This window comes from Anopheles maculipalpis, chromosome 3RL, assembly GCF_943734695.1.
Source record: "Anopheles maculipalpis chromosome 3RL, idAnoMacuDA_375_x, whole genome shotgun sequence".
In the NCBI taxonomy this organism is placed as follows: Eukaryota; Metazoa; Arthropoda; class Insecta; order Diptera; family Culicidae; genus Anopheles; species Anopheles maculipalpis.
In genome coordinates this window covers 75943682-75969978 of record NC_064872.1, presented here as the reverse complement: position 1 = coordinate 75969978, position 26297 = coordinate 75943682, and the positions used below count along the sequence as shown (strand labels likewise).

At 41.9% G+C, this 26297-nt stretch overlaps 2 protein-coding genes across 2 annotated transcripts in view; both read right to left on the bottom strand.

Moving 5' to 3' along the window:
• Positions 1-20771: 20771 nt before the first annotated feature.
• LOC126562922 (non-structural maintenance of chromosomes element 1 homolog) overlaps positions 20772-26297 on the bottom strand; it is a 260347-nt gene continuing 254821 nt past the window's right edge. The window contains exon 4 of the mRNA XM_050219523.1: positions 20772-20783. Coding sequence (XP_050075480.1) covers positions 20780-20783 — 4 coding nt within the window. The 3' untranslated portion in view covers positions 20772-20779. The remainder of the gene's footprint in view (positions 20784-26297) is intronic.
• Positions 22655-23240, bottom strand: LOC126563471 (ras-related protein Rac1). The gene has a single exon (XM_050220115.1). It carries the CDS (start codon positions 23232-23234, stop codon positions 22656-22658), a length of 579 nt encoding a protein of 192 aa, XP_050076072.1. The 5' UTR covers positions 23235-23240; the 3' UTR covers position 22655.

Sequence of the window (26297 nt, the reverse complement as noted above, 5' to 3'; positions counted from 1 at the left end):
CTCTCCCATTATCTCTCGCTCTTTTATGTTGTGAAGAGAGTGAGAGAAAGATTCCTTTTTTTTTTTGGAGAGTTGTTAAAAGGGCGCAAGAGCGTCCGTCAAGAAGAGAGAGCGCGTTGAAAGCTCTCGCCCTTTTCGGCGAGCTGTCAAAATCGACGACGACGTGCCTCTTCTGCCGTACCTTCTTGAGTTTTTGTCACCCTCTTGCCAAACGGTTTCCCCCTTGCGAGAGATAGAGATGAAGATAGCGCTGGATGCTGGGAGTGACACCCTTCCAGTACATGTTTGCCCCCAAAATGATCCTGCCCAGTCCCAGCAACGGCGACTGACCTGATTTCTCGTAGTGCGCCAGACTCTCCAGGCGTTCCAGGAGGTGCCCAGCAAAGCGCGGATGGGATAGGGACCAAATGTCGCCTCATCCAATGACGTCATTGGCTGTGTTCACCCCAGCAGCAAAACCTCGTCAGACCGACCGACCACCCCCAACTCGATCCAGTGGCTAATGGAACGCACGGCGTTCTCGACGACTATACAGACGAGATTGCATTCACGGTGGGCAGATGCAGAGGAGTTATGCAACTGGGAAAGTGCAGCCACCCAGCCGGTATTCCTGGGCATTCGATCGATCGATTGGGTTAGCCTTTTGTGTGGCGAGTTCGCAGACGTCATTGGATGGCGTGAGCACCCACAAACGTCCAACAAGTGCAACTGGCGGTGGTTCGTCGGCGTGTGTGCGGGACGTTGTAAAAATGCTTTCCTCTTAATCCAATTATAACTACCAAACCATCAGCTCAGGTGGCTGGGGTCTTACGGAATGGGTAACAGGTGCATAGGCGCTCGTGCATAACTGGAAACCATAACACCTCTATAAAGCAAGTGTGAGGTAACGTTAGCTTCAACTAAAAGCGAGCCATTTGCGGATGTCCTACGACGATAGGCTTTTTTTAAACAACACAAACACTTAGGTCTATTTTGTTTGCTTCTTTGTGGTCGAAAAAGTGCTTGATTTAGTGTTGACATGTTCAAAATTAGCTTCCTTAGATGACCGAGCAAAGGAGGAAGTTTTTTTTTAAATCTGTCAACACAGTACAGTTTACCACGTGCAAAAGGAAATTGGATCTGACCGCGTGGCGTCATATCCCAGCTCCTGGTCACGGCACCAAGCAGGAAGCTAGAAAGCTGCCGTTACCTTTTGCGGTTTTTATTGTTTTTTTTAGCCACATTCCGATATAGGCACATCGATAGAGTACTTTGACGTATTGTTAGAGCCCATCGCACAGCAAAGCAGGTTGATGATGATGATGCACATTTAGAATGCATCAACAACGTGCACAAAAAGTTGTCTTTTTGGCTTCTACCAGATCAACCCATCTCAACGTGGGTTTAAGGAAGGCTTGTCTATAACTCGCGTTGAATACGTGTTTGTGATGTGATCCTACCGAAAGGGGCTCGATTTACAGCACCGGCACGGTGCAAATACCGGTGGCAGAAGATCCATTTCGCCCCAGACACCCGAAAGGGAACGTGATCGTGGCCGGGGCTTGTGTTTCTTTTGCAACCAAGCGCTAGAAGACTGATTGTGCTTCGGCTGCGTAAGGTCACATTGCGCTAACCGTGGCGGTGGTGCCGATACCGATGCCATCCCCTAGGGGAGACCCGATATGCCCGGTATATCGACCGCAATAAATTGGAGAAGAGCTGACGTGCAGGGCTCGTTGAGACGTGTTGGTGTGATGCATATCGAATGCCGTTAACTAGAGGTGGTTGACTTTATGCAAACTGTAAGGTGTGCAGTTTTCGTTAGAACTTACATTATACCGGGAGGGCAAATAAATTAAGGTAAATAGAAATCCAGAAACCAGACACGGTAAATGACTCTTTAGATGTCAATCCAGTAAAGCAAAAGTTAAGGTTTAATATTGCACGTCAAACGGTGATCTCTCACTGGATGCAAAATTCGTGTCGGGATGTGCAAGAATTAATATGCAAAATAAGAGCACGCACGCCCACACAGTACTCACAGACCGGAAAGATTCGTTCTGCGTGCATCCGCTCTGGCTCGCGGCTACACGTTAAGAAATTAGTGGCGATGAGATTAATGAAAGAACGACTATTTTCAGTCAGACGACGAATGGGTAAAGTTGGCACCGGATGGCGTGGGTTTTTATTGGACTGAAGTTCCTCACAAGCGTTTAACTCAGAAGATAGGCAGATAAGGAGTTTGAGCGATCTCCAGAGATCTGTGTTTAATGAAGAAAATTCGCGAAACATGGTTTATGAAGAAGGAAGTTTATTGTGATGTAAGAAGGCGTAAGAAAAATAAGAAACAACACTTGAAGAATTATCTAAACGGCACAAGACAATGCTGTCAAAATAAATATCCTGTAAACACCAGACAACACCTCGGACAAGTCCCCGGGAACATGTTCCAACCCTGTTGGACATCTGGGCCAACACTTTATTATTTATTGTTGCACTCTCAATTGGATCGGCGACCCTAATTGGGTAGCAATTGCTTCCCTTTCCCAACGAGCCATAGCCAAACGAACCAGACGCAAATCTATGTACGATGTCGTCCCACAACCGAGCGTCATGTTGTTCCCCCATCAAGCACACGGTAAGGTAAATCTTTCGTGCCTGGCAAGAACTCGTTAGTTTTGCAATCCTTCCTGCGCTTGCACACGTTGTGCAACGTATCCCATTTGTCCTTGTTGACAAATCGATGGGTGAGTCTTCGTGCTGTGTGCGACGAAGGCAATGAGCCCGGGTTAGCCATGCCAGGCAAGTCCTATGTTACGCCTGCCTTCTCTCGCTTCTCGTCAATTGTTCCCATTTATCCAGCTGTCCCAGCCTCGGACGTCTTGCCATCGGAAGTGGGTAGGACTTCGTCCTGCAGAAACACAGCTCGGTTGCGATTATTTTCAACGATTGACACGAATGCTCGACGAATAATGAGCTGGTCGATAGTGTTTGGATGCGCGTCGACCGTTCCCGAATGGAGCTACATGGAGCTACTGCCAACGGAGTAACGATCCTAACCAATTTCTTTGCGCACGAAAGAAGGACATAGTGTCAGCAACCTCGAATTAGGTCCAGACATACACAGTGACAGTGCCGTTGTTGTCGTGGGTCACCTCCGAGAGAGTTCCATTTTGTTTTCTACGCGCATTCGAGTAGTGTCAAATGTTTGCAGTCGGGTTGCACACGATGAGAGCAAAAATCTCAACCGCCGATTGGAACAGTCCAACGTGAGGTTGAAGATGAACTTTAACACGCTTAGAAAGAGGTTAAGCATCCGGATCAAGCTATGCTGGACGGCGTATGAACGTGAACGGGATATGGATGAACTCTGCTGAAGATTTATAATTCGTATGACACTCTTGAACATCTGGGACATTATGAAGAAGGAAAAAAGGAATAAATCTCTCGAACGGCGCACAACTAGAATTGAAGAGCGATGTAAATGTCTTAGTTTGTGTGTCAATGAGCTTTGAAGTAGCGTAAATTATGGTGGATCAACATCTATCACCACAAAAAGGACGCTTTGCTTTCTACGTTGTGCTCAAAGGGCAGATCTGTGAACAGTGGCAAATGTCTTATGACATCGTGCAAAGTGGTTGACCTAAAACGCGACAGTCATTAGCTCGAATTCAATTTGGAGTGGCTCTTTGTAATAGGGAACGAAACTAGTAAGCTTCTATACCTTGAGACAAGTAGCAGCGATAGATCTGACTTTTAACGTTAAATAAATTAAAGGACGCTCAAAGGGAGCAGTGATGAGTCACACACATCCCAAATAATGATGCCAATGAAAGTGATGAGACTCTTTGAGGAGAGCATACCCACACTTCAAACAGTGTAAAGCATAAACTTTCCATTTTGTGGCCACCTTCCTATCTTCCAGTGTAACTTAAGATACGGTGTCCATCTAATGATGAAGCTTCCTCGTCTCTTTTCTTTCTTTGGTTCTTCAGTCACGATTACGGCCCTCTGATGGGTGTTCGAAGTTTCCGAACAGATCAAAAGACATTTTAGAAACGGGTCAAGCTTTGGTACACTTCCGTCTCATCACATTACATCATCATAACCTATTATATGCGCTGTTGGATCGTTTGGGGCCTAGAGTTCCTGTAGAATTACGTTTTTTTTTTGGGATGAAATTCCAGCCGCTCTTGGGACTGTTTTCGTTCCATCTGTTTAAATGGAGATAGGAGAAAAGAAGTAACTTTATTGATAAGCTTGTGACCACCCATGCAAAGCACTGGAATATTTTAACAACAAAAAAACACTGAAACAAACCGTGACATCATCCCGGCTCATGCTGATTAAAATATGTCGCATATCAATTGATGCTAGTTTGTAGGAATTCATTTGAAGGAAAGAAAAAAAAAACGTGAAGAACAAACACAAATGAAACAATGTTTTTATTTTATGCCAGGCGACGCACTACGATGCGCGCAGCTGGTCTTCTGCCATCCACCGGTGGCACATCTACATAATTGCCAACATTTTGTGATTAATAATAATAATGCCCCAGGCCGCCAGTGCCAATACAAATTAAGCAGCATACACCCATCATACCGAACAGCGGTTGCAAGTGAGGTTGAGGTGAGATTTTCATTAAAAATTTACATTCCCATGCACTCTCTCGGTGGGGCTGGTGCCGCTCGCAAGCGGTTGTTGCTAGGGCACCAATTTGCATTTGTCGCGAGCTCTCGGTGCAATAGCAACACTGGGCAACATTGTTTTGAGCTATGATAGCATCCTGAATGGCGGCAGTGAGGAATACAATAAAACGTCCCTGTGCCAACTGCTGGTCTCCATACATACAGAAAAGAAAAAAAAAAAAAGGTGGGCCAATTCATCTTAACGCCTTTTTGAGTGCTTTCTCGCCTTACGTTATTCGCCGTTGTTTGGATGCGTTATTACAATTAAAAGTCGTCAAAAAAGTCGTTACTTTTCCTACGTATAAGAGACGAGAGGTGACGGTTGGAGGTGACGATTGGAAGGAAGGCGAAGCATAATAAATCCTGTGCAGCCACGATGCTGTGGAAATTTCTCCGACCCTTTTTCCCATCCGAGCCTCGTGAAGAGCATGAAGAAAATCCTGTCCGGAAGCGGAAATTGGTGCAGTTTTCCTTTCACCGGTAGAAACCGGATTTGATGATGGAGCCGGCGCCTTCATCCGATGCTGCACACACCGTGCAGCATTGCGGGACGGTTGGATTTCATGCTTATCATATCGCACCAAGATGACGAGCTTGTTAAGGCAAGAACTAACAAGCGTGTGGATTAAGGGTAGCGTTTGCCGATGATTAAATTTGCAGCCTGCCAGTATGCAACCCGCACAGCAACATAGTCCCTGTACACTAAACTCTGGCAACAAAATTTTTTTTTCTAGAATTTTCCCCCTTTTCAAATTCCTTTTAGCATCGCTTAATAAGAGAAAAGGAACCCAGGAACGGCTGGGTTTGGTTTGCTTGCAGACACGCTCAATGTAATTCCGGTGCAATGCACTTGATTTTTCTGCCGCACAGTGCTGGCAGCTTCTGTCGGCTGTCTACTCCTCGGGCGCACGGATGATGATGGGGCTGATGCAACGAACGATTACATACGGTCTGGTGCATCACGTTACGCCTTCCCAACCCATGCTTCCTCGCCCCTTTACAGCTTACCGCCCGCAAATGAACCGTCTCGCAGTCTAGTCGTGTGGTAAAAATTCATGCAAATTCTAGCAGCACACCATGTGACGAGAACCCGCCCGTAAAATTTTCTTCTGCCAGACGGTGCGAAGCACACACACACATACACACAGCGGGAAAAATGGTGTTAAATAATTTAGTCTCTTTAGATTGGGGCAATACTTCAGTCGCAGAACGGGCGAACGAAACGATCTGCCTTTACCCTTAGGAATCGAGTCGGCCAACCATCGGGGGTGTGGATGAAAAGAAATAATCCAAATTTTGCAGAAATTCTGGAGAAGCGGTACAGCAAGACCACACCAACATCCCCCCAAATTATGAGTAAAATCCATGAAAAATCATTACCACTGCTGGTAGAATCAAAGCGCAGCGTTGGAGCGGTTGATAGCAAAACAAATCGTAGGCAAAGAAGGGATGAAACTTTGCAAAGGGGTTGGAAAAAAAGAAAATCAATAGCGTCTGTCATCTTACGGCAGTGAGCACTTTACATGCCTGGCCGACGGTATTGAAGCAGATCTTTTGTCGATGTTTTTTGTAAAAAAAAAGAAGTTCTCCATAAAATGGGAATATCAAGTTTTCCACGGGCCACATAATTCTTTACCTACCAAGTTTGATGTGGCTGGCAGGAGTTGATATGTTTGCAAAGATTGCTTTAGCAAAAGCCGCTCCATTGAATTCGGGCTATGAAAGAGGATGGCTTTTTTATCAGATATTTATTTAACGTAGTGCGGCGTCAGGTTTTTGCTTTACATGATGTCTGGAAGACTTTTTGTAAAGACTGTTTCCTTGTGATGTTTATCCCGAATTTTGGGCAAACAAAACAAACGATTTTTTCGTTTGTTTATGTAGACTTTGACATTATACTTTTTATATAAAAAGTAAATAATAAATTTATAATAAAAAGTTAATAATAATACATAAAAAATTTAATTAACGTCTTAATAAAATAAAATAATAAATAATCGTTTCAATCATTTTGACAATGATCAAGAAGAAAGCAGAAACAAGACTAAAAGCCTTAATTAAATCGTCATGGACCCAACTGTTCGATTTTCATTCCTCAACATGATATGGCTTTCTGGCTTCGTAGTTTATAGTACGAATCCATTACTAGGATTTTGATTTCATTTATATTTCAGTTTAAGTATACTGCTCGGTGCCGTATTCATAGCTCTTCTTGTGCTGATTTTGTACAAATTTCTCAATGCATTTCCTCTTTTTTGCCTTATATTGGCCATCCTCGGTTGTATTTTATTGTTTCTTGTTATAAATATTAATTGGCCGTTCTACAGGAATAAAAAAATAAATATATCACAATACCTTAAAAGCTTATGTAAAATTGTAGATTAGAATCTTATTTCACTTTATTATAAACATAAGAATCCGGTTAGATTCTTGATTAAAAATAGCAACGCCTGAATTCATGCAATTTGCATTACAGCACTGCTAATACGTAAATTAAGATTTGTTTTATGTTGTAATAAATACAGGGTTTTAACTGGTTTTATTGTTATTTATTTATTTTAAATTGTTATTTTGCAAGTGGCAAGTTGTTACTGAATCCCAGGAACAGCAGGAGAAAAATGTGTTAACCAAGGGTTGTCAATAGCACTGCCGATCAAATCAATACAATCATCCGAAGACGTCAATAGCTTGCCGAACGAGTCAAAAGTATGCTCGAACGATTCTATAACGCGCTGAATGTGTCAATAAAACCAGTGAAAACCCTGTAAAGTTCACGAATAAAAAAACTTTTAAAATTTATTAATTTAGCTCGAACTTCTTATTTTTCTTATATTTTTTTTTCGCTTCACAAAAAAAAGAAGAACCGGTAGCAAAGGAAATTGATACAATGAACTGATTCGTTTCCTCCGCGTATAGGAATAATAATCGCAGACCAAAATTATATAGCGCAACGTTCATCGACACTGAGCAAATAACCGAAAACAAAATTCGACCCATCGATTCAGTAAACAAAATTGATGCAGTAGATCATCGATTCGACGATCGGGAATCATTCGTACAATATTGCTTTTAGTGCAAGAACTTTGGTGGGGTGTTTTGCTTTGATTATGTATCCCTAGCGAAACTTCATCCAAGGCATCCCGGCACAGGCACAAACAGTAGCACCACACAATCAAAAGTGAATAATTGCGTCCATCCGGTTCAGAACGGAAGAATATGGTGGATAAGATTTTCCTCTTTGCGCGCCTCCGACGATCGTGGTGTTTGCTTCCAATGTTTTCACTTTTCATCGTTTCCTTTTGCGCTGGAACGGCATGGATCGTTTTACGAGTGTGCTTAGAAGTGCCCGATAAGCATTCATCCTCCGGTGATTAGGGCAATGGTTATGGTGCAATAAAATTTACATTATTTTGTGAACTAACTAGCCAGCAGCTGGAGTGAAAAAAATCATAAACTTATTTCAAATGCTTCTCAAGAGACTTATTTAGGAAAATGCATGGGAAAAAACATTTGAAAATCGATTTTTAAAATATCAATAATAACAATTTCTAGCTAAACAAATTGCACAATTTTATAAAACAGCGACACAGAGCGTTGGAACACTTTTTATATCATCTCACAACTTGTGGTTCTTGCTTGCTTCCCAATAGGTTCCCATTCCCGGCTCTCACTTTCTAATTGAACCTATTAAAAGGGACGGTTTTTGTGCATTGATAACCAAGCCAATTGAGCATATGAACTGCATGGAAAGTGGAAACACACATTCGCTTCCAGCGATCGAGCCTCCCCCGGGGCTGATAATGATTGCTGCCAATCAATCGCTGCATTCAGCCCGGGTGCATTTGAGATGCAGTTGCCGGGTGGAAAAAGAGAAAGAAAAAGTGTACCCAAAAAAAAAACAAAATAGAAGAAAAAAAGAGGGTAATATAGCATGTGATCAACCATCTGGGTGAAGACGTGATATCAGCCTAAGCACTGCACTGTTGTGGTGGTTTCTGTTTTGGACCAATGTTTCGCCTTCTTTTTTCAAGTTCTCCGTCTTCTGTGCAGCTCTCGGCATTTAAAAGAATCGACAAAAATCGAGCATAGCAAAAAGGAGGCCTATTATCAGCCCTGCAGCTACAGGGAAGGTCTGTAGGTCCCGCTAGGCTAGGGGTACATGAAACCGCTCGTTTTTTTTTGCCATAAACCATACAGATTAGAATGATCTTCGAGTAGAGAAACTAAGAGGAGAAAGCGAAAGGGTAGATGAAAAAGCTAAACTATGGACCCGAAGTGTGGAAGTGTGGAAACTTGGCAAGAAGGCAGCAGTGAATGGAAGCAATGTGTGCAGGGTTCAATCATTCTTATCGACTATCATTTATTTGGCCCGGAAGCAAACGTGTATTATGGTTCATCCTGCCACTGGCAATCACCACAGGAAAAAGGAGCTAAATTTAGTACCATTAATTATGGTTTTTTGGATATTATTTGAAGCCAAACCACCGGTAAGGGTGGCTGGTGGCTGTGTAGAACAGGTGATTGATGGGAGGAAGGAATTTAAAAATAGAAAAAAAAATGAAATGGAAAATTTATATTGATAATATTTTAAATCTTAAAATAATGTCTTATTTCATAATATTAAGCATTGAAAAGCACATAAAGCATTGAAATTGTTCATATTAATTTTACAATATAAAACCAAACAATATTCATTCAGTGACCTTTAAGTATGCTCCAGAACAAATACACCAAGCGTTCAGACCGCTTTGACCACTTTGCTTTGGAGGTTCCGAATTGGGCAAAGAGTTAGCCGGATGATAGCGCACATAAACCCTATTCCGTAATCGTGTGCGATGTAATTACAATGCTCCTATTACACCACTTTATCGGCACAATTAATCGTACCGGACACACCAGCGCACCAAGCGTACCACAATACCTTACCTTAGGATTTCGAGCTGTGCTCCTGTTTCGGGTATCGAAGTGCCCTCTCGCCAAGAACGCCTCAATTAATACCTCATCCACACCACCGACCAACAAATGCCGATAGAGAAAGACCGGCGGACGTCGATTAAACAGCCCAACAGTGGGGAAGCGATGAAGGGTAGGGCAGTAAGAAGCTTAAAAGTAATTTTCGTTTCCTTTTCGATGGCTGGCGATGGCGCCCACCGGGATACTCATTGATTGAGCTGGTGGTGGCTATGATTCGCCCGAATACACCCGCGATGCCTCCCGTGTGCATGTGGGTTAATTGCTTCGGTGTGTTGAGGCAGAGAGAGTTTCTTTATTCGGTTTTGGCCGAAGTCGATTGAAACATGGTTCAAAATGAGTATACAATTACAAAAAATGGCAAACGCAAGTGAGGTCTATCATTTGATTGTTTATTTGATAACATTATCATAGTACAAATTGAAGAAATTAATTTTTTTCCTTGACTGTTATGAAACGATTCCTAGGACAAATTGGTAGCAAAATAAAACATCCAAAAAGCTCAGAAATCCAATATAGCTCGGGAACGCTGGACCAAAAACTGCATCGCTACGGATAATTTCTGTCTCTTAGGAGTCCAGGATGGATGGTGATGGAACCGAGGAAGCGAAGAAATCGACATCTTCTAGATGAATATCAGCGCCTCTGTCGCTTCTAACACCAGGCCACCCCAAGTGGCCTCAGTAAAAGACCGTTTTTCTCGACATCTTCTAGGGGCCCATAGAAGGGGACATCCGAATCGACTAAGTCTTCGTACCGTCAAAATATTTATGTATTCGTTCATCTTCATCGCTTCGTCTGACGTCTCTGATAGTTTCTGCAGTTCCATTTCCATGCCCCGCTTTTATACTCTGAATTACAAATATGAGCTTTATAACAAATATAGCTGCCAATTTTGGTGTAATAATAAGAGTTTTTAGTCTTCAATGAGTACGCCTAGAACTATGTTATGTACTGACGAATATTTTGATGAATTGGTGATTCGTCGCTCCTGGGCATCTAAAACTATCCTCAAATGAATCACAATTATTCCGATAGTGGTTTCAATAAATACCTATCCGGTATATAAAATAGTATTTGTTGTGGTGGATCGCGTCCACTGTGCGACCGCCAAGTGTCAAACAGTTTGACAGAGGAGTTGAGGGCCCCTGACAGAAAGGTGGTACGATCTGGGACTGAGGCAACAGGCAAGTAGTAGGGATCCGGAAGCCGACCAGAAAAGTGCGGAATTATGAACTACGTTTGAATTTTTTGTTACTTTCATTTAATATACACCTTTATACCGTCTTGCGTTGCTTATTACTTCTGATAAACCACCAGGTGAAAAGTGAAAGTTTAATTCCAAGCCTTTATTTTTCTCGCATTGTTGGACTGCGCCAACAGTATTTGTATAATATCACCGAAAAATCCCCTCTTTTGTGAACTCAGAGGCTATCAACAAAAACCTGCGCCATGTAGGTGGACTTAGCTATATTCTTTGCAATCTGGCAGTAGATAAACTAGGAGGTAGGACCTTTTATCTTCTATAACACAATAGACGCTGATGACTTAGATATCAAACCAGTGGCCCTGCTAACAATCACACTGATATACGCAGGGGGTGTTGTACAGATAGGAAATCGCACCTTTGAACAGAGACAGCAACAGGCAAAGGTTTGATTAGGCACATGTGTCAGGGTAGAACTGTCAACCACTTATTTCATAGCTGGAAGAAACTTCTCCACGAAGACCTTATGGATCTTTTATACTGTCCAGTTCTCAAATAAGCCTGTGAGTTCAAAACTGACGAAACCCTATTAGCCGTGCTTGAGAGGAAGATGCTGCAGATGAATTTTTGTCCTTTCTTGTGTGGAAGGGCAATAGAGGAACGAACGCTGGGCATTGGACTTGCTAGGTTTGAGTCATGGGGTGAGTCATGTCACGAGAATGACACTAGGCGACTCAGCTGACGACTGTGGTAGGTTTAGGTTTAAATGGAGTGACGCCGTTGATGCGTCAATTTTCAAAATTTTGATCATTTTTTTCGTTTTTCTTATCATAAATTTTTTTAATTACTATAATGCAATTGATGGTGTATTTAGCAGGCGCTTTGATATGTTTAATGCACACTTTTATGCAATACGGAAAGCGCAGCGCATTGTTCAACCAATTACATGCCTCTAGCAAACTGCATCCCACACGCGCTTTGCTGTGTTGTGTTTGACCTGCATCATCATCAAAGCCAAACAGCAACAGAAGCAAAGAAAAAATACCAACAAATGTAGCGACAATGTTCACCACCTTCGATTTCCCACCGATACAACTCGTATATTAAATAATAACAAATATTATTAATCACTGTGATCGCGTTGTGAGGTCGTTGTTGCTGCCCATAAACAATAGCATTACACATCTCCACGCCTCACGCACCTTCCATTCGTACCCGTTGCATTTTTTTGTTAACAAAAAGAAAATTAAAAAAGTAAACAAATTCATCACAATGCGGCACACACGGCAGCATTGTGCATGTCATCCAACGGCCGATCGTAACCGGAGCATGGAAAATGCGCACTTCGACTCACTGCTTCGAACCCATATAATTCCAATTATATAAAACATCCATTAAAAATAGATGCATGGATTGTATCTCTGTATGCATGTGTGTGTGGGAGGTGCACGTGGCCAATAGATTGGGTCATTTTTACCGCGTTTTTTTTTCTTGCTTTCATCGCTTTATATCAAGATCGAAGTTGAAGAGTGCCTCCGAGAGTAAGCGTTATCATTATCATTCCCATGTACAGCCGGTAGGTGGGAAAAGCTTTCCACTCACCTACAGAAACAGTGAAATACATGTGAAACAAACTCGGTCACAGGGTGCATTTTTTGGATTCGAGTTTGCCGAGATCATGGATCAATTGTGCAGGCCATTTTCCATCTTAACCTACAGTGCTTCCCTCATCCATGTTTCTTCTCACTAGCGTGCGATCGTGCGATTTGATCGATCATTTTGGCTTATGATTTTCGGCGCATCTTTAGAAGGTGCGAAGTCAGCAGGCTTCATTTTTTTTTGCTATCATTCCTAACGGAGCCATTTTGCAAAAAAAAAGCCAAAATTTGCAACGTTACGATTACACGCGAATGGATGATGTTTCTGGCGCCAGCGCTTTACCGCCAAAGAAAACATAACGCAGAACAGGTGGTGTAATTGCGTTGATTATGTGTGTGTGAGAGGCCGTACATTTGCAAAAAAAATCCCAATAAAGACAGCAAAATAATTATAAACGAAAATAAAAGAAGCGTACAATAATTATTGTAGCAGCGTGCACACTCTGGTCAAAGCTACTGTCAGCGGTGGAAAACGCTTGAGCAAGGAGACTCGGATGCGAGGGGTGTAAAATGGTGCATGAATCGTGGCGGCACATCACAAAGATACGCAAATTGTACAAGCCAATTTTGAAGGAATATTATTTACCAAACAGAGAAACATTAATTGTATGTTATGTTCGTTCAGCGAGGTTATTGAAATAAGAAATTGAGTAGAATAAGTTTGGAGACAAAAGCAAAATTAAACAAGTTTTGTTAGGAAAAGAGAAGTAAAGAAGGAGATATAATTTTTAAAGTTTTTGCGAATATTTTGCATATCCCCTCATTCAAGAATTTAAGATTTTCCACTCTCCAACCACTCTTGCAATGCAACAGCCTTACATCAATAAATTATGTTATAAAGCCATTTTATTCTAAATGGTTTAAAAACGCAAAACATTTCAGTTGAAATCAAACATACAGATTGCAATGAGACTTATTAACTATCTTTAAAATATAAATTAATAAGAAGGGCGGCCCAGTTTCAAATTGACAACCGCGCCGGCCTTCACACGGCACGGTTGGAATTCAACTCCCATCCCGACCGTTATCCCGAAGTGAATATTTGACTACGACAGGGTTAGAGGATTAAAGAACAATATGTTGCTATGCAAAAAAAAACCTTGAGAAGTCAACAATACAACATACTTGGGGTCTTAAGTATTACATTTAAAAAACGTGACGGAATCTATCACTTATTGTACGGTGTTTGACACCACTTCTGGACTTCCTAATTGTCGCTTTACAAAACATAACCCATCGATCTGCATAATACATACAAATCCATGAGAGTTCCAGTGCACTGTACACAAGCTTTAGCCTACCAAACACTCCATAAGCCAGAACAACACGGTAGAAAGATTGCAAGATTGCAAAAAAGCACAATAGAAAGGACAATATCAGGATGCAACACAACTAGACAATGATAAACGAAACCAGCATCGAGAAAGTTGGGCCAAACCCCGATTGGAACAGGACATTGATTTATGGCTGCCCCATCTTCTTCCCATTCGCATCTCCCTTCCCTATTCTCCCTTGCAAGCTCATCATCATCGGTGTGGTGCGCCTTATGCGAAAACCGGAAAACTTTGCTGAATGAAGATATTAATCTAATTACCGGAATGACTCGATGAATCCGGTTGCTCGTCAACCCGTCAAAGTAGTTTTCCGTTTTTCAGCAGTACCCCTTCTTGTTGCTGGGGAAAAAATCCACCCCCCCCTCCCCCCTACAGATGGAAAGGGAGCGGCAGCAACGCCAGCAACATCAACACAGCACAGGGATGAAATTGTGGTTAGTTTAAGGTTATGGCGTGATGAGCTTTTCGTACTCTCCTTCAATCTGTTATACAGGTCTCGTTCCTTTCAACATGCTCTCTCGCTCATATGCTCTCTCTCTCTTTCTTTCTCTCTTTTATCCACCCAGTGTTCAGCAGGGATGAAAATGATGATGATGGCGATGAGCGTTGTGTGCTGGTGGTGAAAATCTTTAAACTTCCCTCACCGCCTACTTTACATCCTTGAACTGGTTTCCAAACTTTGGAACACTCCGGTGACTTATGATACCCGTTTTGGGGGGAGAGCACGGCGGAATATTTATTGTAGTTAGTAATTGCTTATCATATCAGCTTATCACAAGGCTGGGAGGGGGAAGATTGCCCATAAATTCATTGAAAGTACCTACCTTGTTCGCAACGGCACACAGCGTCAAATTACACCGACATGATGTATTCCTTATGAGAAATTGGTACATTCACACACACACACACACACACACACACCCACGTACGCACGTACATCCATACAAGGACTAATCACTTTTTCACTTTGCTTAATAATATAATTTAGAATCAAGAAAACAAATCTACACTGCTGCAAATTCCGGACGCCGTGTGTCACGCTGCATGTAAACGTTTTTCTTTCCTTTTTGACGGTGACACTCACTACCAATTTTGCACTTCACACACATCCACAAAACCAGCTCGGCCGCCACTAAGAGACACTCCCGTACACGCGCACCCCAAAATTTCACAATTAGCAACAGATCGAAAGCAAGTTTTTTTTGTTGTCGCACACAGCCTATCACTGGCCGGACCGCACCCCGCACAACCAGAACGCACACCGACAATCAATCCGACCGTGTCCTGTTTGCACATCTATCACGACGGGCACTGCCACTTTACGTACACCAATTGCGGGCGCCTCCATCACAATCTAGGAGCTTGCCAAGAAGCAAAAGGTTGTGTTGCTGTGGGAACAGCAGGATGCAGATGCGAATGCGAGCTTACGAACGACACACGACGAGAGAGCGAGTGAGAGAGTGGTGAGAGAATGCAAGAGATCGGAAGAGACACACCATTGAACCTTTTGCTGAGATGAATATCCTTCAACAAAAGCACCAGCACTACGCTGTAACCCCGGGGCAGGGTTTGCGCTTGCAAGTAACACGCGGGTCTGTTGCGCTCAACAAAGGATGCTGCACTGTTCGAGACAGATGGAATGCTCTTTCTCCCAAAAGCACGTTCCGTTGATAGTGATGGCTAGCTGGACACATCATTTTGACAATTCATGGGAAGGAATGGTTCTCAATAATTTAAAATTAAGCAAATGAATAACAATGTTTTTTTTTTTATTTGAAAAGGGATATTGTTTTCTCTAACTTTGTATTGCTCAAAAGGTATTCAGAAATTGTATTAATTTTTGTTATATTTTTATATTATTTAAGAAATTAGTTTTCACTGTTTTTTTTGGCATTGTGCTGCTAGTGGATTGAATATTAGAATAAATGAAAATTTTGTTAAGCATTAAGAAATTAAGAATCTGTTTTAATCAATTTTTGAGAAGGTGAAATGAACCTCTTTCAACAAAATTAGTAAAATCAAATAAAGCGTGTTAAATTATAGCAATAAGCAAAGCAAACTTTAATATTTTTAGTGTCTCTTTCATTCTACGACGCATACTGTTACACTAAACTTATCTTAATTATTATTTTTTTAAGTCAAAGAAAAATAATAAATGTTTAGCAAATCTGCATTCAAAACCACTTTTTTGAGGTTATTGTTACTCCAGATGTGCTCTAGTGACATTTATCACAGTTTTACGCAAACTAATGTAACGGCTTAACAATAAACTGAATGTTAAATGAATCACTAGGCTTAACGATATCGTTATTCTTGGCACTATTACAGGATTGTTCACAGTTTAATAACGAAATTTATAAGCAAATGAAGTTTGGTTTCATCGCAAGGTTTTTTTTACGGATTTTCCTAAACTTTTTTATTTTATAATATGTTTTGAAACAACAGCAATATGGCCAAGCCATTTTAAAATAAATTAAGAAAAAAGACGCTGAAGGTGCATTGATAGTTATTGAAACGAAATGAAATATTTTTAGGAAAGGGTTAGAAAATTGCGAAAAGAAAATTTTATTTTATATCAAGATAATCGTCAATAAAGCACGTGACGAAAAGCAAAATATATTTAAAAATTCGTAAACAAAAACTATCGAAACGAAACCAACGTTAAACGGGAATTAACATCACGAGATTATCCTACGTTTACTACTTCTACTTCCCTTGGTGGTGTCTGGCATGAGATCGAGCGCCTGTTAGTATGTAATCGAAACGTTATATGACGTAGCAGTACAAGCTACCGGCCTAGGGAAAAGTATACTTCACGTACAACTTTTACTTGAATTTAACTAAACCTAATAAAGCTAATTGTTCAATTTCTACGACCTCTTCTCTAGTGTGGGAAGTTGCACAGCATATAGCCATTTAAGATGTACGGAAAACAGTACAGAGGGAAATACATTTGAGCCTAAACGTGCGAATAATGATAGAGTATACGTTAGTGATTTCTTCTTGTGGTGCGCATTAGAGCGAATTTCAGCGTTGATAGTTGATGTTGCGTAGAATATCGGACCCTTTCCAGCTCCAGATTTGGCTGTTTCCTTCTCAGCTTTCCTTGTGGGCTTTATTTCTTCCTTTGTCCACCATATTGTAGAACCCGTGAAGATGCTGGTGCTGCTGTTGCTGCTTAGTACGAAAACAAACGCCACAATGGTTGGCCTAGGGTTGGCCAGAGGTGGGTTGGATGATTGTGGTTTGTGAATGGTGAAAGCCGTTCGGGGTGGTGTGCGTGTGTATCGTGCACGTATTCGAAAAGAAACAAGAAAAATAAACATACAATTACTAGGCGGATCTGCTTTGCTTCCGAAGGCTGTCTTCGGTGAAGGTAAGCCTTCAGCTCAGCTGTTAAGTAACTTAGCATACGCTCTTAAGTAACACAAACCGTTGTTGATTGGGATGCGAGAAGGATGTTGGAGTTTTGGTGCAATTTCGGGAACATGTCTCTATTCTTCCTATAACGCACGGATTGGATCATTTGCGAGTGTTTGTGTGTGAATGATAAATGATCGCAAATGGGTTGTTCGAATGTCCTTCGAAATGCTGATGATTGGGGTGAGAGTGATGCGATTTCATGATGACGACACGACAGCGAATCTTCCATGACTAATGGTTCCTAGAACTTCAATACGGGGGGAAAAAAAGAGAAGAAAAAGGAAACCAAAAAAAGACGAAACAAACACAACACAAAGAAAACCTAAGGAAAAACAAGATAAATGCAAATTTTCTCCAATTTTCGATGACTTGCGATGAGAACGATGGGTGATATAAACCCCGATGGTGGTGTTATGATTCTTTGTTTCAGTTTTTTGTTGTTTGTTTTAGTATTTTATCTTTGTTTTTATTAATTACTCAATAATAATAATAATAATTATAATCATAATAATCCATTACTTATTAAAAAGTGTTATATCAATAATTTTCTGTGTTTTGTTTTTTCCACATCTGCAGCACCGACCGGGCGCGGTTGGCTTTTTCTTCTTTTTTGTTATCGATAATGCGGTGTACTTTTCTTTTTCGCTTCTCTCGTTCGCTCGCACTTTTTGCTTTCTCCACTTCTATTATCTGATCATTTTTCTTCCCCCACTGACTGATTGCAACAATGTTTAGTTGTTTAGTTGTATGATGTGATTTTTTGTTGTTGTTCCGTTGTGTGAATGTGATTCGGTTTTTTTTTCTGTGTAGTCCGTTTTATTGCATTACTTTGGGTTTTTACTTTGACAGACTTTCTGTTGCTTGAATGTGTTGTGTGAAAATTTTGCATCTTTTTTTTTCTTTTCTTTGAGCCTTTTCCTGTTCTCTGCCTGTGTTGTAGAGGAGTTTAAATTTGTTTCCTTTCACTTTTTTTATTTAAAACATGTCTCTCTCTATCTCTCGTACTTTTTTTTTTTCATTTGTCAATAGTTTTGTCTCTAGTTTTGTGTAGTATTCGTTTGATTTTGTCCCAGTTTTTTTAAATGTTGTATGTAGTCCGTTGTGTATATGTATATATATGTTCGTTCTGTGGGTTTCTTCTTCTTTCTGCTCCCATTTTGTATAAATCGGTACTTCCTAATGACGAAGGAGGGGGGGGGGGGGGGGAGGGAGACAGTGAGGGTATTTGTTTGTTTTCCTTTTCTTTACTCTCTCTTTCTCTCTTTTTACTTGTATTAATCTACACTTTCCCGACTGTTAGTTTTTTGAAAACAAAAACGCAGGACAAGCGCACGCCTATATATCTCAGAACCTACCTAATATTAATGCATCATTACACTTTTGTTATAAAGTTTTCGCCTTCCTCTTCTTCCTCTTCTTCGCTCCTTTTGACCGCTCGCCGCTGCTTCTTCCTTGTTTTTTCTTCGCCATTCAGAAAAAAATATCCCTTTTCGGTAGCGGAAGGCTCTGTTAGCGATAAAGTTTTAACCGATTATTGCAAACATGTCCCTTAGCGCGCTTTACCCGCAAAAGGATACTCTCTAAAGGATAGAGGGGAGCTCTCACTTTGTGTTTGTTTGTTTATTTTACAACAAAGTTTTATTTGTTTGTTTTTGCTTGGCTAGTTTTTGTGGCTAGCGCGCGTGTGTTTTCAATCGCACTTTTACAACTATTTTGGTTTTAAAGAGTTCCACACGCCGTCCCTTCGTTTTTCTTCTATTTGTTCACTCTTTTTTTCACGAGCTAGGCGCGCACGGGTTTTGTGCGTTGCGCCTTACCTAACGTCGGTTTAGCCATTAAATACACACACACAGACACACTTACAAACAGCGATTACAAAAAGCGCATCTGCAGCAGGACAACAAAACATCTATACAGTTTTACACGGGGGCACAAGTGAAAAAGAGATGTACGAAAGCGTATAAAAAGATTGTGATCAGATTGTGTCACTAAAGTTTCCAGCTTATCACACAATTGTCCACAATTGTATTAAAAAGCTGAAAAACTCCGTAATGACATTTTCGTATGCGGAAGTTTGCCTATGGCTTTATCGCGCTAGCTTGTAGGACAACTAAGCAACTGGGATCAAGATGATTGTTCCGTTGAGATAACAAAGTAATGGTAATCCCGCACGATCATATCAGAAGAGTCAGTAGTAGCAGCCTTTTGTTTGCAAATTAGTACAAGCAGCATACGTTGGAAGAATAAGTAACACAAAAAAAATCAGATTATTATCTGAGCTGTTTGTTTGCTTTTGTTTTAGAATAACATCTAGGCTCTCTTGCACAGGCTCGCGGCTCGTGATATTCGACTTGCAATGTGTTCTAATCCTCTGGACTGTACCATTATCATCTAAAGAACAATCATCACGCATACATACACACACAATTACACACAGACATTCCTTCTTCCTTTTTTTTGTTTTGCTTGGCCAAATTTCCATCCATCCGATCCCACCGTTTTGAAACTTTCAAAGTTTGTTTTACACATGCACGCACATACATACATACACACACACGCACACCCTCACACCTATCTTACATAGTTTGTTTGATTTTCGGTTTTGTTTCTGTAACTGCTCTTTTAGCTTTGTTTTCTCCCTTTACATTCGCGCTTGTATATATTGGATTTCGTTTATATCGTTTTCTAGTTGCAATTGTTGCGCCAATTAAAGTAAAATCCTACTCCATATCGTCGATTCTCAATTGCCCCTCTTCGGGTAGTCCCGAAGTTCCTACTCTCTGTTTCTCTCTCCTGTTTTTAGGGGCGGAAGGATCCTCTAGTTCCATCCAGCTACATAATTCTCTCTCCCAGTACAAACGTGGCACACGTTTCAAGTGAATGAGTTCGCTGACAGGTAGGTGTGCGTGTGTGTGTGAGGGTTTGTATGTGTGTTTGAATTTTAGCATTAAGAAGGTCCCGTCCATCTCTTACTATTCTCTCGAGAGTATTGTGAAGAAAATGATACAAAAATAAAGGAAATGCATCCACGTAAGAAATACATACAAAACTATAATTAAAAGAAAGCATAAATAAAAATACAAAATGTTTGTACTTCATTACGAGCAAAGTACGAGCAAAAATTCAATTGAAAGTATACCTTAATACGCCACCGTGGTACAACTTCAATTTCACAACCTGACTGTTGACAGAAATCTTAAAATGCCAAACAGCAGAGCTTTTAACGAGCTCGAACGACTGTTTGCTGCTGGAGTGTCGCCTGACGAACTGTTTGCAAAAAAGTCTAAAAAAAAAAAACTAAACCATAATATAGCCAGCTGTTGCTACTACAGGCGAGAGGCGTTTGTTCCTATTGCTTGTATATGACATCAAAACAAAGCTGACAGAATCGAGCTATAAACTATGGTCCCTCATTAGCGTGTGCCGTTGGTGTAAGACATTTGACTGCAGCATTCATTGTATTTTGGAAACGCGAATAATCGGAACCGTGAAAAGCAAATCGATTGAATCGATCGAAGTTTATCTGCAATAAAGAAAAGAGAGAGAGAGAGAAAAGGGTTATTAGTAATAATCCAAAAATGATGCTTAATTTGCTAACATGCATTAATTGTTAACAACAAAAGAGGTATTGTTTTATGTTTATTTATTTGATCTGGGGCAGTCCGTTATTATCAGTTCAGTTTCGATCAGTTAATCCTCTTTTTTACACGAAACGCAACATGAAGATTGGTACATATCGAAATCGAGGTTTACCCAAAATTGGTTCACATTTTAAACCGCGCATCTGAGTGAGAGCATTGAGTGTTTAAACCGCGAATCTTACCCGTGGAAAAAGGGAAATTAATGATAGCGTAAAAAAAGGCAGTAAATCGCATAGGGCCAAAACCATAAAAAAAAACAAACACACCCCTCTCGTGCACCACAAAAACCCCGGAAGCTTATCGCCACGCATTTCTCCCGATCGCACTTTCCAGCCCAAAACAATAATCGAAAAATCAACCAACCAAGACACCAACACATATAAGGCTTAAGACACACTACGGTGGAAGATCGGTTCATGCGCGCCATTTCGTGAGCTTTCCTCATTAACTCCACAAATGTTTTTTTTTTGCTGATTTGCGACGAATGCCCATGATGCACTCGAAACACACAACAAGTGACCCAGATTGTGGACTGGAAATTGTGATCGTACGTGTGCGTGGTACACACTAATGATGGATTAACAATTTAAAATAGAAAGCAAACTTAAGCGAGCAGCTTACTCTCTAAGCGAAGTAGTTTATTTTAATTACCTTTAGAGCTAAACCAACTCTGCACTGTGCGGTATGCATCGTAATCCCGGCGATGAAGGATGTTCAATGTTTTGCCATTCATCAGCGGAAGAGATCTGCTACCACGCGGCCACACGGATAAAATGCTGATGGTGATGCTGTTTACTGCTATTCATGTGTTGTGTTTGCATGAATTTCTGAGTTTTTTTTTTTGCATCTGCCAATTACTCTATCCTTCACAACCCTGACACGCTTCTTGTGTGCATTAAATTAACAAAATTACAACAAATAAAACTAAACTCAATAAAATCAAACGGAACGGGAGCGAGACAGAGAGTGTGAGAGAGAAAGGTCGTGCCGCTCTGGCCTCGATGGATGGCGCCTGTAGTTTATGATAAAGACGATAATATGATGAGCATGATGAACGGGAAATGATGTGTGAGAACACAACGTCGACGACGATGGCGACAATGAGGCTCGAAGGTGATGATAATGATGATGGAATCTCACTTTTCTTCTACTTTACTTTTCTCGCTTCACTTCATAACCTTTTTGGGTGGAAAGATGTTTCGTTTGTTGTTCGCCAATTATTTCCTCCTGTTTTCCATCAATTCGTCCAATTAGATTTTTCCCCCATTGTAAACAGGGGGAGAGGGCCTGATAAAACACCTTTCCCCAAGTTGTGTGTGTGTGTGTGCTTTTTTGCGCTTATCGTATAATTCTGGTCCTTCCGATGTGTCCTGCGAGTGTGTGTGTCTGTGTGTGCTGTTTTGTGAGTCCTGTGCGCGCTTCTCGTTCTCACGTAACATTCGTCTCTTCTCTTGTTCTTATTGCATTTTCGCTACAACCGTTTTACTGGGAGAGGACGGTGTGGGAAGCCGGAGGAACGGGTGAATGTGTCGATTTTTTCTGAATGAACGTTCCTTCATACATACAACACCCACACATCCACCCACCACACCACACTCCCTCCACCTCCACTGTTCGCGTAGAGAAGGGGAAGTCGGAGCAGGAGCAGGAGCAGGAGAGGCAAAAGCGCGCGATTGTAGTAGTTCTTTTCTTCTTCTTCTTTTCTTTTCTTTTTTGTTTTAAAACAGAGCAAAACAAACAAAAGCGAACAATCTTTAGAGGATGTTACACTTGGGTTTCTTCTTCGGCGGTATCATCGGACACAGGACCGCCCGGATCGCTTCATCGAACACCGTCTTCAGCCCCTTCTGCGTCAGCGCGGAACACTCGAGGTACTTCACCGCACCGATCTCCTTTGCCATGGCCAACCCCTGCGGGTACGTGATCGGTGCCAGCTTCTTATCCCGCAGCTTGTCCACCGTGTTCTTGTCATCCCGCAGATCGAGCTTCGTCCCGACCAGTATGATCGGTATGTTCGGACAGTGGTGGCGCACCTCCGGATACCATTTTGCCCGCACGTTCTCAAATGAGGCCGGGTTGACGAGCGAAAAACAAATAAGAAACACGTCCGTCTGTGGGTAGGAGAGGGGGCGCAGCCGATCGTAATCTTCCTGACCGGCCGTATCCCACAGGCCGAGATTGATCGGTTTGCCGTCGACCATCACGTTTGCGGAGTAGTTGTCGAACACGGTCGGGATGTATTCGCCCGGGAACGCGTTCGTTGTGTAGCTGATCAGTAGGCACGTCTTACCGACGGCACCATCGCCGACGACTACGCATTTGATCGCTTGCATGATGGCTAGTACTTGGCGGTTGTCGACCGTCTGTGGTTTGTGGCTTTTTATCCGGACGTTTGTGTCTGGTATCTGGCGTGTTTGTGTGTGCAAAACACACGATTGGCAGTGCGTTGCGCGCTTGTGTGTAGTTTGTCTTCACACAGCGGCACAGTTGAAGGTGAAAGTGGTGCTCACTTTAAGGGGAGTGGCAGCACTAGGCGTCAACGTTCCAGTTGAGGGTACATGTAGCACCTGAAAGGAGGGAAAAAAAAACATTAAACATGGTATTAATTGACTTGTTTTGGGAATGTTTTTTTTGTTTCGTAAGAATTAGCTCAACTGTCTAATGATGGATTAAAAGAATATTTAAATCTAGATTACAATATATCACAGAAAACATAGATGCTCATCTCTTCTAGTCATATGTTTTACAAATCAACCAACTCCAACGGCATCCTCTGTTCATGAAGATTTTATAGGCTGAGTTGTAGGGTGTCATTAACGTGACAGGAACAGCCTACGAGAGTCACAATTTTGAACAGCACGTAAACCATATCTGCGCCTAGCGATCAGGCAATCCGCATTACATAGTCTATTCAGGATCTTTCGTAGTATTCGTAGCGCAGCATCGTTGCCTAATTAGATAATCTTTTAAGTTAAGAATCTTCCAAAATGTATGTTTGTGGTGAGCTAGAAAGCTGGAGTGACTCAAGCCTGCTGTTACGATCAAAGTTGGCTGTGTTGGCTGATCAAAGTAGACGAGGCTCATCGTCCGGGAAACGTATATGTAAATCCCTCTTTTTACATGGCTATCTGTGACCAACGCTAGACGTGACTTGGTGCTTTTTTTTGTCTATTCTTTAGTGAACTGTGCCTAAACTCACAAGCATAGGACAAAGTTCTTGGAAAAAAGTTTATCATTTTTACAATTGCTGGTGGGTAGTAGCAGCAACACATTAACCTCCAGGGCAAAAGGCCTTTTTAAAGGGCGAAGAAGGTTTTACCGCTGTGCAGATAATCACCGTCCTTTTTTTGTTGGTATTGTTCATGTACTGTTTCGCCATCACGAGATACACACACGCGCACGGACGCAAACACACCAAACTGATAGACCGTTTTCGCTGATATCACACAATCGAACCCGGCAGATAAGAAATCACAAATATACGACCTAGGCGAGCCTAAGGGTAGCATACGGTCCTAATACGTAACTTCTCTTATCGATACGAACAGTTAAATAAGATATTTTATAAGAGAACATTAAAATAGCTTATACTTCAATTCATAAGAATTTGTTAAAACATTAACCCGCACTTCCTGCCATACTTCATATTCGACCCTGTTATGTGAACAACTTTTCACTACTCCATTCAGTTTCGTGCAATAATTCGTAACTGGCCCAAAAATAGAGCATCACCAGTGGTCAGTGAACGGGTGGTGTATGTGTGCACCGGCGTAGGTCAAAGTAAACACAGAGATTGCTTAGAAACTGTCTGGCAGTTACGGGTTGCCTGCTCGTCAGTGAATTTGCGTTTGTTTTTTTTTTAAACCCATCTTCCCACCAAACGATTTTTAACGCCGGAACCCGGACTGCCCTCTGCTTTTTGCTCGCCGAGTTTTGGAGTCACAGATATTGTCGTTACTTTCCTTTGGTTTACTTTGGATTGAATGGATGACAACGTGAGCAAATTGACTAAAAAGAGACATCATCTTTACTTCGCTGGCCCTGGGAACATAACATTGAACCTAAATCTGACCGCCCATAGGATGGAGAGATTGATCAATTGATGAAAATTGGTCCCACTTTCACAGCAGCAGCAGTGGCAGGTATTGCCACGAGACTGTAACTTCCTGGGTTTGTTATTTTCCGGTCACAAAAGGGCACTTTAGGGTTAGGAAGGTCTTTGGTGCGGCCATCGTCTTCTCGGTGTCGATACACACGCACACCGAGTACAACAGTATCGATCAATGACCGGGACCAACAAGTGTAATCCTTTCGCGGGGTTCCATTCCAACCATTCATTGCCCTCTCTCGCCTGCCTGGATGATTGAGGTAGTACTGAGTGGATCAAAATCGAATTAAAGTCCCGCATGCCACGACCTCTCTCCATCGCTCTCTCTCTCTCTCGCTGTGGGGGTTGGTGCTCGATTGAATGAATCATAATTATTGGTGTTTTATACGAAGTCCGGAGTATTGATGCTTCACAACAATTCCGCGATGACATACACACATGCAAAGTGCGCTTTTAAGGTTCCGCCATAATCAGATCGTTAAAGCTTTAAGGGCGTAGCAGGACGCGGGCTGTCCGAATGGTGGTGGGTTTTCTGAAAGGGAGAAAAAGCGATGGAGAGATGTCTCTTTATCTTCAGCTTTCTCTCCTACCACCACTTACTACTTCCGCGCAGTTTTAGTGCAGTTTAGTGCAGCATTGCGTGCGTATATGTAGCGCGCGCGCGTACACTGCTGCGCACGATCACCACGTTGGGCGGTGGGTGGGTGGGTGATGACCGACCCAATGTTTTGCTCCTTTTTTTTTTCTTTGAAACAGTGGTTGGCCACGATCTATTAATCCTTTTTTGTGTGTGCGTCAAGCCGTCAAGCTACCGTCCGTTTCCTTCCGATGTTTCCTTCCAATCGTTTGGTTTTGATTTGTGCCACCTCCCCTTGGAGGGTGTAATGCTGACTCAACCTCAGCCATCGACGTCATCGATCGAAATACACACACGCATCGCACTCCACGGGGGTAGAAGAAAGATCCAATAAAACACAGACACACTCACACCCTCCTCTAAACCCACACACACAGCTACAAGAAGGTATGCGAGCAACAACGCGCGTACTTTGATGGGTCGTCTCTGTCCGAATATGATCACGGGAGTATGTCAGCCCTTGTGTTTTTCTTCTTGGCACACTAGATTTGGAGCTTGTTTGGAAAAACGTTCTGCACACAAACACACATGGTTGCGTTTTTCCGACCACCGTCAACATCGACCCGAATCGAGCAATGGGAAGTGAGTTGTGTCAGATGGCCGCATGAATGTCCGCCGTCATTCAGTGGGCCCCGGTTGAAGGCGGAGCGG